The 16,696-nt window shown below is 37.5% G+C and overlaps 1 protein-coding gene across 2 annotated transcripts in view; it reads left to right on the top strand.

The window, feature by feature from the left end:
• Positions 1-16,696, top strand: part of Bmp5 (bone morphogenetic protein 5) — a 146,312-nt gene that overhangs the window by 109,752 nt on the left and 19,864 nt on the right. For both annotated transcript variants that reach the window (XM_052189424.1, XM_052189423.1), the window contains exon 4: positions 1,068-1,262. In XM_052189424.1, the coding sequence (XP_052045384.1) occupies positions 1,068-1,262 (195 nt within the window). The remainder of the gene's footprint in view (positions 1-1,067; positions 1,263-16,696) is intronic.

Below are 16,696 nucleotides of genomic sequence, written 5' to 3'. Positions count from 1 at the left end.
TTGGCTTAGACCCAGGGCTTTGAGTTGGCCCATCCCAACATCTGCCCCATCTCTGAGCTGCTGAAGCATGTGAAGGGGCATCTCCTGCAGATCCAAAGTTGCAGGATCTCCATGACACAATAGGATATTCAAGAGGAGTCCTAGTGAAGATTTAGTATTGATGGTGTAGCAGAAGTCAGAAGCATTGAACCAAACCAATAAATCATTGCAATGAACCTTTGCAAGATGTATGGATAAAGGGCCTACTATGTGACTCACAGTGACACACAACAGCATCCACAGGCAGATGTCTATCTATCTATCTATCTATCTATCTATCTATCTATCTATCTATCTATCTATCTAGTTTTCTTTTGGTGGTGAAGTTAAAAAGGTGTATGGTGGGTATGAATCCATGGGGATATGTGTGAAATTGGGGTGCATAATTGAAGAATCAATAAAAAGTTAAAAAAATCCACATCTGTTAAAAAACATTTTACAATGAGAATGGAGTTCACAACAGGCTGTATTTTCAGGAGAAGTCTCCCAGAATGTTAATGGTAGAGTTAACAAGTTTGGGAAGTTTCCTGATACTGGCGAGAAGTGAGGGGGGAAAACCAGTGGTACTGACTTACCAGAGAAAGGCTGAGACTGGATGGGAGAAGTAGAAATCCCCTCAGGCATTCAATCTTTATCATTTAGAGAAAAAATTATGGGGCCTTTAATGCAGAAAAACCCAGGGTTGACTTTGGAAACTCTATTTGATGTGAAAATTTTTTGGCTGATGGATAAGCAAGTCTATCACTTTCCTTGAATTCTGAAATTGTGTCAGTAAACAAGAGCCTGCATGGGATGTCACATGGTGTGCCTCTATGTGTTCTATGCTGTGGTCAACAGACAAGACAGACAAATATACCAAAATATTTATTTGATCATAAATATCAAGGTTTATGAGAATCTAACCCTCAGTTTATAAAGAAAACATTTTGATAATGCTTAAATTGTTTTCTCCTTTTCAAAATACTACAGAGCTCATTTACACTACTTTATCTTTCTCATAAACCACATGTTTATATATTATGTCTTAGGACGCAGCATCAATGTAAAATCTGCTGGTCTTGTGGGAAGACATGGGCCTCAGTCAAAACAGCCGTTCATGGTGGCCTTCTTCAAGGCAAGTGAGGTACTTCTTCGATCTGTGAGAGCAGCCAGCAAACGGAAAAATCAAAACCGCAATAAATCCAGCTCTCATCAGGACCCCTCCAGGATGCCCAGTGCTGGAGGTAAGATAGAATGGGCATGACAGTTGTGCTCTGAGAATTATTGGGTCATATGTTACAAGTCAAGTTGCCACAATAAATTTGCCAGCTGCATATACCTTCATTTGGTACATTAAATCATCTAAGTGATGGTTCTAGCATCTCCAAAATGTTTCACCAGTGAATCACTCAGTAATTCATTTAGAAATAACTATGATGTGCCTTCATGTGTTGAAAGATTCCATTCAAATTAAAATCAAGCTGGCAGTAATAAAGTTATGAAATGGCTAAGTCAACAAAGTCTAGCCAAAATGAAATGACACAGTTTGCAGGCTGACTTCCTCAAGGAATGGTCAACCAGGTGAATACAGCACACAGTTCTTTCTTTAGTGTTGAGGTGTGAATCATATAGCTCTTTCTAGAAGCAGAAACAGGGCAGACTGTCAGACCTTCAGGATGTGTTTGAATGTAGTCTTTCAACACATGAAGGTACATTATTATTGGGTGGGTTGATACCTGGACTATCCAATCTCATGCATACATGAAACTTTTTAGCAAAAAATTACAGATGTGCAGCTGATATCAATCTACTTTGATTTTAATTTAATCTCCATTTCGTTGGAAGAGGAGATAAAAGCATCACTGATTAGAATGTAGGCAATTGCCTGTGCCTTAACTACATACTTTATGTCAAGAAGGACAAGCATGTTTCATATAAGGTGAAACTGATGTCTACATTATTAAAAGGATCTATTTCCATTCTACGTTACAGACACTGTATATGTATAGTACCTTCCAAGGCACACGAGATAAGCAGATGCATAGAATAGTCATGACTCTCACCAACAGTATTTCAGCAAATTAGGAATCTAATTTCAAATAGATTTTACTAATATTTTTTTAAAATTTCATTCTTTTGAGGTTACTTCAATGTAACCAATCTCCTAGAACCAGAAATTCTCAAAAGGTGGAATTCGTTCACCCTCCTAAAGTGTAGTTGCCAGATTAATCATGGTAGGCAGAATTTCATTTGTTATGTCTAGAAACAGAAGCAATAGGAGATAATTATATATGGTACTACATTTTGCTGAATTAAATGCTATGTATATAAAATGAATCTTTCAAAGAGAGTTCTATTTAAGAAGAATGGTAGTTTTATACTATTTTGTTAAAGATTCTCACAAAATATTTAGCTTGGCAAAAACTATGGTTATAAATATGAAAATGGAGAAAAATAATTTAAGCCCCCCTTCCCTTGCAAATACTACCTTGCCAAAGATTATATATATATATATATATATATATATATATATATATATACACAGATAGAAAGTTTCTGAATTTGACTGAAATATTTTTAACTTAATGTAGCACTGTGAATCAGGAAAGGAGTTTTCTAAAACTGAGTAGAATAGTTAATAATTTTGAGGAAATTGGAAAGCACAAAAGACAGCTATGCTCTTATTATTCAAGCTTATAATTACTCTGGCAGAAGGTTCCAGCAACCAGAATCATCAAAGTCCTTTTCCCTGTGGGCCAACTCTATTTATCTTCTCTTCTTGACCACAAAGTAACAAATGTCCTTCTATATCCATCGATGAATAAAACATATGGAGCAGCAGTCAGGAGCCCTTTCACCAGTTTCCCAACACATTTAGTGTATGCGCTTATTATAAAATAAACTAATATTTCTTTTTTTGCAAAGTTTGTCCTTGGCGAGCATCTCTGTAAAATATGTGGTAGATGGTTTTGAAGCTCATTCCTATTTTGATAATAAGAAAGTAGCTGGTTTTCTGTGAGACTTAACCTTTCAATAGGTAATAATCAAGCAGACTGGAAAAGCCTCTTAGGATTTGAGCTGAGAGGTGGGGCTGAAATAGAGGGAATGGTAATATAAACAGAACACTTGATACTTGGGGGGCTTGAAATACCAGAGAAAATGTAAAATTATCCAAATATAAATAATAGATGCCATAATAGTACCAGGCTTTGGTAATAAATGATGGAACGAATTAGTCAGGGAACAAAGGCTCCCTGACTAATGCACAGTAGAGGCAGGTTACAGAAAGTAATGATAGAAGTTTGTTAAATCTCATGAAATATTGGAAGTTTGAAAAAGCACTAAGCATAGGAGAATCAAAATCCAGGACAGGTCATTTTGACTATTTTAGTTTATTTTTGTCCTATTTTAAAGAGTCTTATATAGGACATGATGAGGAACTTGTGTAATCCCATTACTTAGGAGACTGAGGCTAGAAATTCAGAATTCCAAGCCAGCCTGAGTTCTCTAGGGATTATGTAAAAACATAAAAACAAGGGGGAGGGGGAAGGGAGGAGAGAAGCAAAGAGAGATGATAAAAAGAAGGCATGGAGGGACAGAGGGAGGGAGGGAAGGAGAAAAGGGAAGGAGGGCAAAGGAGAAAAGAGCCCTTTCTTAGAACTTCTGTGTTCCCTGTCCTGCACATAATCCTACAGGACAGCCTGGGAGAAAAGCTAAAATGAGGTACGTGTCCACCAGATACTTGTGATCGCACCTGGAAAACCAACTTCTGAATTCAAATGAATATTTGTAGAATTATTGCTTTCAGATTTTTCAGAGATTGCTTGTCTCAGGTCCTTTGGCAAGAAGGTTGAACAAGGATCCTATAGAAGATAGTGATAATGTCATATTGACATGCACAACGAATTTCTTCTTATAAAATCTGGATGTTAGAGGAAAGAAGAAAAGACATTAGCTACGTTTTAAGCCAGCCATTTTTGAGGATACAAAGGCTTTAGCTTGATAAGGTTTTCAAGGAAACCATGGACCATGATGTTGTTTCAAGAGTTACACAAAGTACTCCAAACAGCAGAATATGAAGGATCTGTGAAAGCTAACAGGAAATACACCAAATCTCAGCTCACGCCAGAACCCTGGAAAACACTTTACCACATGCTTAGTAATAGGAGTCCTTGAAAGTGCATCTGGTCATGTGACGGTCCTGCCTAAAGCCTTGATAGTGTTTGGGGTTGTTCTCGCACACAGTTAATCCTAACTCAAACATTCTGCATGTATTCTCAAATCAAATAAGCATTGCTTCTTGTCTAATGTATCTACTGGAAACTTACCTTCTGAAACATATCAATCTAAACAAGAGACTAGAATCAATTAAATTATCTAAGATACTTTATAATATATCACCAGTAAAACATCATAAATGATACATTTTATGTATTTTAGATGCGATTTAGTCATATTCCTAGCAAAATGACCTGAGTCTTTTAAAATGTCACAGCATTTTAAATAAAACTAGAATTAGTGTAATCATATAATTTTAAATGAACATTTTGCTTATTTCTGAATGAAGTTTCTAAAATTAATACTGTAATGAAAATCCCACATTGAGGGTAAGACAGCCTTGAGGGTGTGAGTGTGCCACTTGTCTACCATCTGGTTGGTGACTTGAGTGAAGGAGAGCAGTCCCTTGCTACCAATGGCACGGAGGAGAGCTGACCCCAAAGACATCAGAGCAGGAGAGCTAGCCTTACCTGCCTCAGCAGTTGGGAGAGCAGGCCCTGCACCTCTCCTGGGCAGCACAGTAGAACTGAAACTGGATGGCGATGAGCCAGCCCCTAGGGCATGAGAGAGGGAGCACCAGCAGGCTGACCAGCTCAGATAACTCTCAGGCCCAGATCCAGGTCTTTGAATTGGCCCATCCCAACATCTACCCCATTGATAAACTACTAGAGTGCATGAAAGGGCTGGTCTTACAGATTCAAAACTACAGGATATCCCATAACATAGGATAACAGCAGGATATCTCTGAGGAGTTCCAGTGAGGTTCCAGTATTGATAGAATAGCAGAAGCCAGAGTCCTCACGCCAGACCAATGAGTCAATGCAATGAACATTTGCAAGCAAAGAAGTATGGACAAAAGGGCATACTGTGGGACACACTGTGGCACACCACAGCTTCCACAAGGAGTTTTTGGTCTGTAGAGGGAAGGGTTTTATGGGTGGAGAGTGGATAGGAGGTAGGAAGGATATGAGTGAGATTTGGGTGTGTGATGTGAAAAGAACCAATGAAAAGTTATAAAAAAGGAAAACCCTGCAATGTTACATACATTAAAAATGGTTCTAATCTAGATGATCTGTATAGAAATTAACATTTAAAATGATTGATTATTCTGTGAATTGTGAAAGGTTTTAGAAACCTTTCCCAAGCAATTATTCTAGCATATCTAGTATGTCATGTGCTAGCCCTATCTCTTTATTGGCACATTTTTTTTTCCTTCTTCTATCCATTAATACTGGCTGCATTACCTACTAGTTGTGTAGTTTTGGATATGACCACTAGGCAACTGTTGATCCTATTTACTCAGAGTTTGTATGGAATCAAAAATGAGACAAGAAGTACAAACAGCGAATGGGAGACATTTGGGAGGCTCTCGGCTAGAGAAGTCTAGCAGACAGCTGGAATCTAAAGTTTGTAGATAAAATTTGATGGCAGTAGCCTATAAGGCAGTGGTTCTCAGCCTTCCTAATGCTGCAGCCCTTTATCCAAAATCTTATTTCATTGCTACTTCATAACTAATTTGCCACTGTTGTGAATCCACTAATATGCAATATATCTGATAAATAATTACTCTGAAAGGGTCATTGAATCCTCAAAGGGGTTGTGAACCACAGCTCAAGAATAGCTATTCAAAGGTGTAGATGCCCTTTGTATGGTTACAGGGATGCTTGGCTAGACAGAATTAAGGAAGCATTCCAGGTAGCTGTTAATTTATTAGTTACTGTGTTGTGTCACAAGTTTATCTCCCACAAAGCACATCTATCCATATACAAACAAAAACAGCAATCTGGGTTGGGCTGTACATATTCAAGTTGGTAATTCGCTTAGTGTGGCCTATCTGTCTTTTTTAGGTTTATCAAAAATTTCCTTGAAGAATATATGGAATTCATCTTATTGAACAGTCTATTTTGTGCTTCATTAGGCTGCATTTATCATTTTCTGTGAATAAATTAATTTTTGTCCTAATTCTCTATTTGCTTACTTCTTTTTTTGAAAACAAAAGAAGAAAGTTAAAAGATATCATTTGCTTTGAAAGAGAAAAGTTTCAACATATTACTTCATTTAAATGTTGTTCTATTTTGAATCTCTCTATATAAAATATGTATATATATATATCTGCATCTATTTACCATTCCTCTATCAACTATATCTAGCAAATACCTACTACATAACATCTAGAAGGATAATTGTTGATAACTCTTAAATGCAACATTGTTGATACATATGTGGAAGTTTTTTGTTTTGTTTGTTTGTTTTTACTTAATTTAGTCGATTATCATTCCATTTATATACTCAGCCATGTCTATTTTCATTTGCCTTATATATATATATTTTCATTCATTATTTGGGAATTTCACATCATACACCCTAATCATTCTCATTCCCATTCCTTCCATGGTTGTCCTCCTCCCTTGTGAGCCCCCGAAAAATTAAAAATTAGAAACAGATAACAATAATAAAAGCAAACAAACAAACAAACAAAAACAAACAAACAACAACAAAACCAAAACAAGTCCAGTATGTATTATCCACATACTCACTGGAACATGGTCAGACTCTCAGTGGCCTGCCCCCTAAGTAAAACTGAGTCCTTTTTCTCCTACATCCCCACCAGAAGCCACCAATTGTGGGAGCCGACTTCAGCATTCCTATCACACTTCCTAAAAGTTCTTTAAGGTGGGTTCCTTTTTAGACTGCTACTCTTCAGCACAGACCATGGATATAGCCCCTAGATGTGCTAGGACCATGGACCCAGGCAAGGCCCTTGGAGGCAGCTTGGAGCTCGGACATCAGCTTGGCCTCAAATGGATTTACAGGCCATTCACGTCAGTGTGGTCCCTACAGGCAGCATGGCTCCTGGGCGTCAACACGGCCACATACTGCAGAGGCCACGGACATCCACATGGCTTTTGGTGGTAACACAGACCATAAACATCAACACAGACCCCAGCTGCAATAGAACCATAGGCTCAGACATGGTCCTCAGTGGCAGCTCACGACCTCAGCTGGCAGTTCAGGACTCCCAGATCAGCACGGCCCCAGTCAGAACATGGCTTCCAATGGCAGCTCTTCATTTGCTGTTTTAATAGTCAATGCTCAGAAAATTGAAAGTTTATATAGATCTCAGGGTTTTTATTCCTCCACTTCTATTTCATTGTGCTTTTTATTATTTTTAGGTAAAAATAGAATGATATTTTAAATAAAAATTAAATTCATATTTTTCTAGAAATTAGTCATAATATTTGTGTAAATACTTAATATTTTCAACATTTGACATTATTTTTCCAATGCTACTACCATTAAAAGCCAAACCAGGGGAAATATAACACCTGCATTATGTTTGAAGTAAGTTAGCATATTGTTTGTAGTATTGGCTGTGGAACCAGAACTTATTAGTAATTTCTATCATGACATCTTTTTAATTTTAATATATTTTTATTTATTAAAAATAAACATATCATGTCTTTTCATGGAGAAAAAGTTCTTTTTCTTTCCTTGTAATCCTCCCATATCTCCTTTCCACCCCATCTCAAATTCCTAACTTCCAGTTCTTTAATTATTATTGTTATACATGCACACAAATACACACACACACACACACACACACACACACACACACACAGAGTCTCTAATTCCATTCAGTGTTGTTTGTATCCACATGATATCAGGGATGGTCATTTGGTATTGGATAAGCAATTAGGAGCCTTATCTCTATTAGAGTCTTATCAGTAAGGGAAGATACTACTGCCTTCAGTATCCTCAGTTACCTGGAATACTTTGTTTAGGGGTGGAGGCCCTGTGAGAGTTTTCCTGCTCCGTGTTAGCCTGTCTATTGTTGTGCTTGTTCATGTCTGGGATAGTCAGCTAAATAAGTTGAAATATCCTGGGTGAAGCTTCCCTCTCATTTCTAGGAGACAATCTCACAGTAGTTTTACTGGTCTTTTTTTTTTTTCTGGTCATGCAGTCTTTTTGCCTTCTCTTTTGCATTGTTACCTGAGCCTTCCAGAAGTGTAGGAGTGATGTTGGAAATGTATCCAGTAAGGTTGGACTCCCAGGTTCAGTGGTTCATTATGATAAATTATAATTTTTCTGTAATGCTCTTTATCTTTTGCAAAAGGAGTAACTCTTGTGTGTATGAATAAGGCAAGTATTTTGAATGCAGTTAGGTAGCATGCTGGTTTAGTAAACTTGTGGTTTGGGGGTCTCCTCTTAATATCCATGACTTCACTAATCCTTAACTAGGTTTTTGACACCAGGCATGGTGTTTCTCTTGTTGGATGGGCCTTAAGTCCAATTAGTCAGCTATCAATTTGAAAGCTATTGGTTGCTGCTCTATATCAGTGCCACTATTGCACCTTTGAGAATAAATTGCCTTGAAGTTTGTTGTTGTGATTTATGGGCTTGACAGCTAGGTGTGACTGTTGGCACTTCCTCCATTGGCAGCTTACTTACCACTATCCTGGACTATGAAAGTTAGTCTCCAGGGAGGTGACTCTATGGTCAGATCCAACTCGTATCTTCCAAGTCCTGTCCTACACGTGTAGTGTTATCAGCATCAAGGACCTACCTTCAACCTCTGGGAGGTGACTGAGGGCATAATTGGACTGATCAACAACTCAAAAGAGGGTTTCATATGAGTGGTATTGGGGTTTTTATTAGACAGACTAAGACTATTTAGGAGCATTGTCGGCCCAAGTGGCTTAAACTATTTAAAATGAACAACTATATGTAAAGATACAATTGTACACAATTTAGGAAAAATAAAAAATAAATAAAACAATATGTTCATTTATGGCTCTTCCAGACATCTTCAGTGTGATTTTTTTTTTTAACTTCTTTCTTCCCCTCCTTCTGTACTGACCACATTATCACTTCCCAAATAAGTCCTTTCTCAGGTCCTTTGCATCCTCCATGTCCTGCTGCTTCAGTTTCTAGTGATCCTTCTTCTTTCCTCTGTGGTACCCTTTTTATCTCCAAGTTTATTTGGTTTATCCAGGTTATCAAACAGACATATGACACTACGGAGCCAGGAACCTCACATGAGAGACATGTAGCATTTGTGCTTCTGAGTCTGCCTTACCTCATTCAGTACAAATTATTTTCTAATTCTATCCATTACCTGACATTCTGACTGGGATGATATACAATCTCAAGTGGCTTTAACTTGCATTTATTTGATTGCTTTTGTACTTGATTCCTTTTTTTGACTTAGTCATCATTCAAAATGGAGTTTTTAATTTCCATGGGTTTGTGCTTTGCTTGCTGTCCACTTCAAGTTTTATTACATTATAGTCAATACAGGATACAGGGAGTTATTTCAAATTTTCTTAATTTTTAAAGATTTGTTTTCTGTCTCAGAATGTACTTTTTATTAGAGAACCTTTCATGATCTGCTGAATATGTTTATGCATATAAACACACACACACACACACACACACACACACACACACACACCACACTCACTATTGGGTTTAGGGTGGAATATTCTGTGGATATGTGTTAATTCCATCTAATGTGTGCCATTTAATGATGATGTTTCTGTTATTTTTCATCCAGATATCTATCTATTGGAGAAAGTGGGATATTAAAGTCACCTACTATTAATAGTTTGACGTTAACCTGTTTATTTAATTCTAGTAGTAAATTCTGTAAATGAATTTGTTTTCTCCAGAGTTTGGTGCATATATATTTAGGATTGCAATATCTTCATGATTAATTGTTTCCTTACGTAGAATGAACTGTCCTTGTCTATCTACTCTGGCACATTTCCGTTTGTAGTCTAGTTTGTCAGGCATTAGGAGAACAGGACTTGTGTGATTCCTGCTCCCTTTGTATTGGAATTCTTCTTCCCATCCTTTCACTTTCAGGTGATATCTATCTTTAAACTGAGTTTCTTGGATACAACAGAAAGGTAAAGTTTTAAAAATCCATTCAAATAGCCATTGCCTTTTGATTGGAGAGTTAAGGCCACTAATATTTAAAGTTATTGTTGAAAGCTATGTGTTGATTGTAGTCATCTTGTTTGATTTTTTTTTTTTTTGCTGGTTTTAGTCACACATTGTGTCTGAGTAATTATGGGAATTTCTAAAGTCTCTTGGTTTTGCTTACTCCTTTCTTCTGTCCAAAGTATCTCTTTCCATATTTTACTTAGAGCTGCCTGATGGTTATGAATATCTTAGCCCATTGGGATCATGGAAAGCTTTTCTTTTTCCTTCAACTCTGGCACATAGTTTTTCTGGGCACAGTAATCTTGACTGACAGTTGTGATATTTAGATCTTGGAATACATTGCTTCAGGTTCTTCTGGGTTTCAAAGTTTCCACTGAGGAATTAGCTGTGTTTTTCTAGTGGGTTTTCCCTCTATTTGTGATTTCTGTTCTTTCTTTTGCAACTTTCAAGAATCTTTCTTTTTTTCTGTGTTTTTAGTGACATAACTGATTTACCATAGGGTCCTCTCTGTGCTTCTTGCACCTCTGTGAGTATGCTTTTCCTTAGCTTATGGACATTTTCTTCTATGATCTTGTTGAAGATCAGCTTTTTCCATTGACCTATGATTATTCTCCCTCATCTATAATTTGACCTTTTGTTGGTGTCTCATATTTCCAGCATGATCCTTTCCTGTGCTTAAAAAATTAATATTCTCTGCTAGTTTGTTTTAGTTCCTCTACTTAGCTTCAAGGCTTAATCTGTCTTCTACTTGACCCATTCTACTGATGGAATCCCTTGACTTTTCTAGTTGAGAGATTTAGTTTCTCAATTACAACTTCATTTCAGCTTGAGTTCTTGACAATGGTTTCTCTCTCTTCAATGAGTTCAGTCATTTCATTCAGACTTGTGTTTGTGTTGTTTTGCAAATCCTTCAGGTGCTTTCTCACTTTGAGTCTATTTATAATTTTACTGAGTTGTTTGTATCTTCCTTAAATTCCTCATTTTTGATAATGTTTATGACTTTTCTTTAAAATTCTGTATCATGGGGTTCATCTATAATTCTTACTGGAGAACATTTCTACAGCATTGGTGGATTTGTGGAGGTATGGTTGTGGTGTCTTTATCCTTCATATTATTTTTAATATGAGATCTAGGCATATGGTCTTTTGTTGTTTGTATATTTGATGTGGACACAGCAGGCCAGGCTGGGGCATAGGATGTGCCACCTGGTCTGAACCTGGAGTCTTGCAAAGATATATTTTTGGCTGGGCCAGGCTCTTCTTGTGAGTTCAGGTGTAGGTCTTGAAACTGAGTAATGTACATGCAGGATAGGGTCAAGTAGACTCACCAGGCCTGCTCTGTGTACAGGATGTGTGGGCCTGGCTGAGCCTGAGGAGGGATCTGGCACAAATGGCTTATGGTGATCAGAATTGAGAGAAGTTGTGAGGGGGAACACAGATATGTTGTGTGTGCCTTCATGCAATGTGGCCTGGCCTGAAGAGTCTGGGTCTGGTGATTCATACAGTGGGGTAAGGAGCCCCAGGAGAAGGTCAAGATTCTTGGCAATCTGTGGGCATGCGGGGGTTGGGCACATGACTTCATCTGTGTACTTGTACATCAACAGCAGAATTACGATCATTTTATTTAATCTCCTAAGGGCTGCCAGTCAATATTTTTAAAGCCATAAACATCATTTCCTAGACCTTCTTCCTGCCGCTTACTCTGCCAACTATTGAGAGTAAACCTAACTGCAGATTTTGCTGATTTGGGTAAAATATTTACTTCACTCAGTGCCCATTAATTTTTATTTCTGACAGAATAAGCGTGCAGGTATAACTCCATGACATCAGTCTCTTGGAATAAGAATCTATTATAAATTTAATTGCTCATTACCTTTATGTAATATTATATATATGTATACATAAATATATATCACTTAGTCTTTATGAAATTGTATTAATGAAATGAGATATTTGGACTTTTAAATTTTATTCATTTTCTTTTTTATAAACATGGGATTCTAATAACCATACATGTAATTTATATTTATCATTGTATTCATTTGTCTGTCTGTCTGTCTATTTAGCATCTATCTATCTATATATCTATAAATGTGTGTATTTAATGTATTCATTTTATATTTATGACTAAAAACATACTCATTCACTGCTTGACTAAAACTGTTGTATTATTCAGATTATGGTAGAAGTTTTCCTGAAATGAGAGGACAGAAACTGAAACAAAATTTTCTTTATTTCTCACTATTAACATATATTTATCCAATTATTACATAAGGAGGAAATTCTTAAGTATACTATCATATCATCTGCAAATAGTGATAGCTTGACTTCTTCCTTTCCAATTGGTATCCCTTTGACTTCCTTATGTTGTCTAATTGCTCTAGCTAGGACTTCAAGAACTATATTGAAAAGATATGGAGAGAGGGGGCAGCCTTGTCTAGTCCCTAATTTTAGTGGGATTGCTTCAAATTTCTCTCCATTTAGTTTGATGTTGGCTACCGGTTTGCTGTATATTGCTTTTACTATGTTTAGATATGGGCATTGAATTCCTGTCCTTTCCAAGACTTTTAGCATGAAAGTATGCTGAATTTTGTCAAATGCTTTTTCAGCATGTAATGAAATGATCATGTGGCTTTTTTCTTTGAGTTTGTTTATGGATTTCCTTATATTGAACCATCCCTGCATCCCTGGGATGAAGTCTACTTGATCATGGTGGATGATCGTTTTGATGTGTTCTTGGATTCGGTGGGCAAGAATTTTATTTAGTATATTTGCATCGATATTCATAAGGGAAATTGGCCTGAAATTCTCTTTCTTAGTTGGATCTTTGTGTGGTTTTGGTATCAGTGTAATAGTGGCTTCGAAGAAGGAGTTGTGTTGTGTTCCTTCTGTTTCTATTTGGTGGAAAAGTTTGAAGAGTATTGGTGCTTATTTTCTAAACCAATATCAAACAAATAATCCTTTGAAATAATTATAAAGATAACAGAGCCATCATTTGGTTTATGGTTTGAGACTCCTTTATTCGCAATTCAGTCATTAAGTTGGAAGGTGAAATAGTGACACAAAATTTCTTTGAAGGAAGTTATCTATTTCTCTTTTTTAAAATATTTTTATTTTCTATATTCTTTGTTTACATTCCAAATGATTTCCCCTTTCCCGGATCCCCCCTCCCCATATGTCCCATAAACTTTCTTCTCTCCATCCATTCTCCAATCACCTCCCTCCTTTTTTTCTGTGTCCTTATATTCCCCTCCAATGCTAGATCAATCCTTTTCAGGATCAGGACCTTCTCCATACTTCTTCATGGGAGTTATTTGTTATGCAATTTGTGCCTTGGGTATTCAGGGCTTCTGGGCTAATTAATATCCACTTATCAGAGATTGCATTCCATGTGTATTCTTTTGTGACTGGGTTACCTTACTTAGGATGATATTTTCCAGATCAAATCATTTGCCTAAAATTTTTGTGAATTCATTGTTTCTAATTGCTGAGTAGTATTCCATTGTGTAAATATACCACATTTTCTGTATCCATTCCTCCTTTAGGGGCATCTGGATTCTTTCCAGCTTCTGGCTATTATAAATAAGGCTGCTATGAACATAATGGAGCATGTGTCTTTATTGCATGCCGGGGAATCCTTTGGGTATATGCCCAGGAGAGATATAGCAGGATCCTCCGGAAGTGTCATGTCCAGTTTTCTGAGGAACCGCCAGATTGATTTCCAAAGTGGTTGTACCATCTTACAGCCCCACCAGCAGTGGAGGAGTGTTCCTCTTTCTCCACATCCTCGCCAACACCTGCTGTCTCCTGAGTTTTTGACCTTAGCCATTCTGACTGGTGTAAGGTAAAATCTCAGGGTTGTTTGGATTTGCATTTCCCTAATGCCTAATGATGTGAGCACTTCTTAAGTTGCCTCTCGGCCATCTGAATTTCTTCAGGTGAAAATTCTCTGTTTAGATCTGTACCCCATTTTTAAATAGGGTTATTTGGTTCCCTGGGGTCTAACTTCTTGAGTTCTTTGTATATATTGGATATTAGCCCTCTATCAGATGTAGGGTTGATGAATATCTTTTCCCAATTTGATGGTTGCCGTTTTGTCCTTTTAACAGTGTCCTTTGCCTTACAGAAACTTTGTAATTTTATGAGGTCCCATTTGTCAATTCTTGATCTTAGAGCATAAGCTGTGGGTGGTCTATTCAGGAACTTTTCCCCTGTGCCCATGTCCTCAAGGGTCTTTCCCAGGATCTTTTCTATTAGTTTCAGTGTGTCTGGTTTTACATGGAGGTCCTTGATCCACTTGGAGTGAAGTTTAGTACATGGAGATAAGAATGGATCAATTCGCATTCTTCTGCATGCTGACCTCCAATTGAACCAGCACCATTTGTTGAAAAGGCTATCTTTTATCCACTGGATGTTTTTGGCTCCTTTGTCAAAGATCAAGTGACCATAGGTGTGTGGGTTCATTTATGGATCTTCAATTCTATTCCATTTGTCCACTTGTCTGTCACTGTGCCAATACCATGCAGTTTTTACAATATTGCTCTGTAGTATTGCATGAGGTCAGGGATACTGATTCCCCCAGAATTTCTTTTGTTGTTGAGAATAGTTTTAGCTATCCTGGGTTTTTTGTTATTCCAGATGAATTTGAGAATTGCTTTTTCTAACTCTGTGAAGAACTGAGTTGAAATTTTGATGGGGATTGTGTTGAATCTATAGATCGCTTTTGGCAAGATGGCCATTTTAACTATATTAATCCTGCCAATCCATGAGCATGGAAGATTTTTCCATTTTCTGAGGTCTTCTTCAATTTCCTTCTTCAGTGATCTGAAGTTCTTGTATAGATCTTTCACTTGTTTCACCAAGATACTTTATATTGTTTGTGGCTATTGTGAAGGGTGTCGTTTCCCTAACTTCTTTCTCAGCCTGCTTATCCTTTGAGTATAGGAAGGCAACTGATTTGCTTGAGTTGATTTTATAACCAGCCACTTTGCTGAAGTTGTTTATCAGCTGTAGGAGTTCTCTGGTGGAGGTTTTCAGGTCACTTAAGTAGACTATCATGTCATCTGCAAATAGTGATAATTTGACTTCTTCCTTTCCAATTTGTATCCCCTTGACCTCCTTATGTTGTCTAATTGCTCTAGCTAGAACTTCAAGTACTATACTGAAAAGATATGGAGAGAGGACAGCCTTGTCTAGTCCCTGATTTTAGTGGTATTGCTTCAGGTTTCTCTCCGTTTAGCTTGATGTTAGCTACCGGTTTGCTGAATATTGCTTTAGCGATGTTTAGGTATGGGACTTGAATTCCTGTTCTTCCAAGACTTTTAGCATGAAAGGAGGCTGAATTTTGTCAAATGCTTTTTCTGCATCTAATGAGATGCTCATATGGTTTTTTTCTTTGAGTTTGTTTATGTAGTGGATAGCATTGATGGATTTTCTTATATTGAACCATCCCTGCATCCCTGGGATGAAGCCTACTTGATCATGATGGATGATCGTTCTTTTTTTTTATTCGATATAATTTATTTACATTTCAAATGATTTCCCCTTTTCTAGCCCACCCACTCCCCGATAGTCCCGTAAGCCCCCTTCTCTTCCCCTGTCCTCCCTCCCACCCTTTCCCACTTCCCCGTTCTGGTTTTGCCGAATACTGTTTCACTGAGTCTTTCCAGAACCAGGGGCCACTCCTCCTTTCTTCTTGTATCTCATTTGATGTGTGGATTATGTTTTGGGTATTCCAGTTTTCTAGGTTAATAACCACTTATTAGTGAGTGCATACCATGATTCACCTTTTGAGTCTGGGTTACCTCACTTAGTATGATGTTCTCTAGCTCCATCCATTTGCCTAAGAATTTCATGAATTCATTGTTTCTAATGGCTGAATAGTACTCCATTGTGTAGATATACCACATTTTTTGCATCCACTCTTCTGTTGAGGGATACCTGGGTTCTTTCCAGCATCTGGCAATTATAAATAGGGCTGCTATGAACATAGTAGAGCATGTATCCTTATTACATGGTGGGGAATCCTCTGGATATATGCCCAGGAGTGGTATGGCAGGATCTTCTGGAAGTGAGGTGCCCAGTTTTCGGAGGAACCGCCAGACTGATTTCCAGAGTGGTTGTACCAATTTGCAACCCCACCAGCAGTGGAGGAGTGTTCCTCTTTCTCCACACCCTCTCCAACACCTGCTGTCTCCTGAATTTTTAATCTTAGCCATTCTGACTGGTGTAAGATGAAATCTTAGGGTTGTTTTGATTTGCATTTCCCTAATGACTAATGAAGTTGAGCATTTTTTAAGATGCTTCTCTGCCATCCGAAGTTCTTCAGGTGAGAATTCTTTGTTTAACTCTGTACCCCATTTTTTAATAGGGTTGTTTGGTTTTCTGGAGTCTAACTTCTTGAGTTCTTTATATATATTGGATATTAACCCTCTATCTGATATAGGATTGGTGAA

This window comes from Apodemus sylvaticus, chromosome 7, assembly GCF_947179515.1.
Source record: "Apodemus sylvaticus chromosome 7, mApoSyl1.1, whole genome shotgun sequence".
In the NCBI taxonomy this organism is placed as follows: domain Eukaryota; kingdom Metazoa; phylum Chordata; class Mammalia; order Rodentia; family Muridae; genus Apodemus; species Apodemus sylvaticus.
The sequence above is the reverse complement of the archived record's forward strand: the minus strand, read 5'-3'. Positions and strand labels throughout refer to the sequence as shown.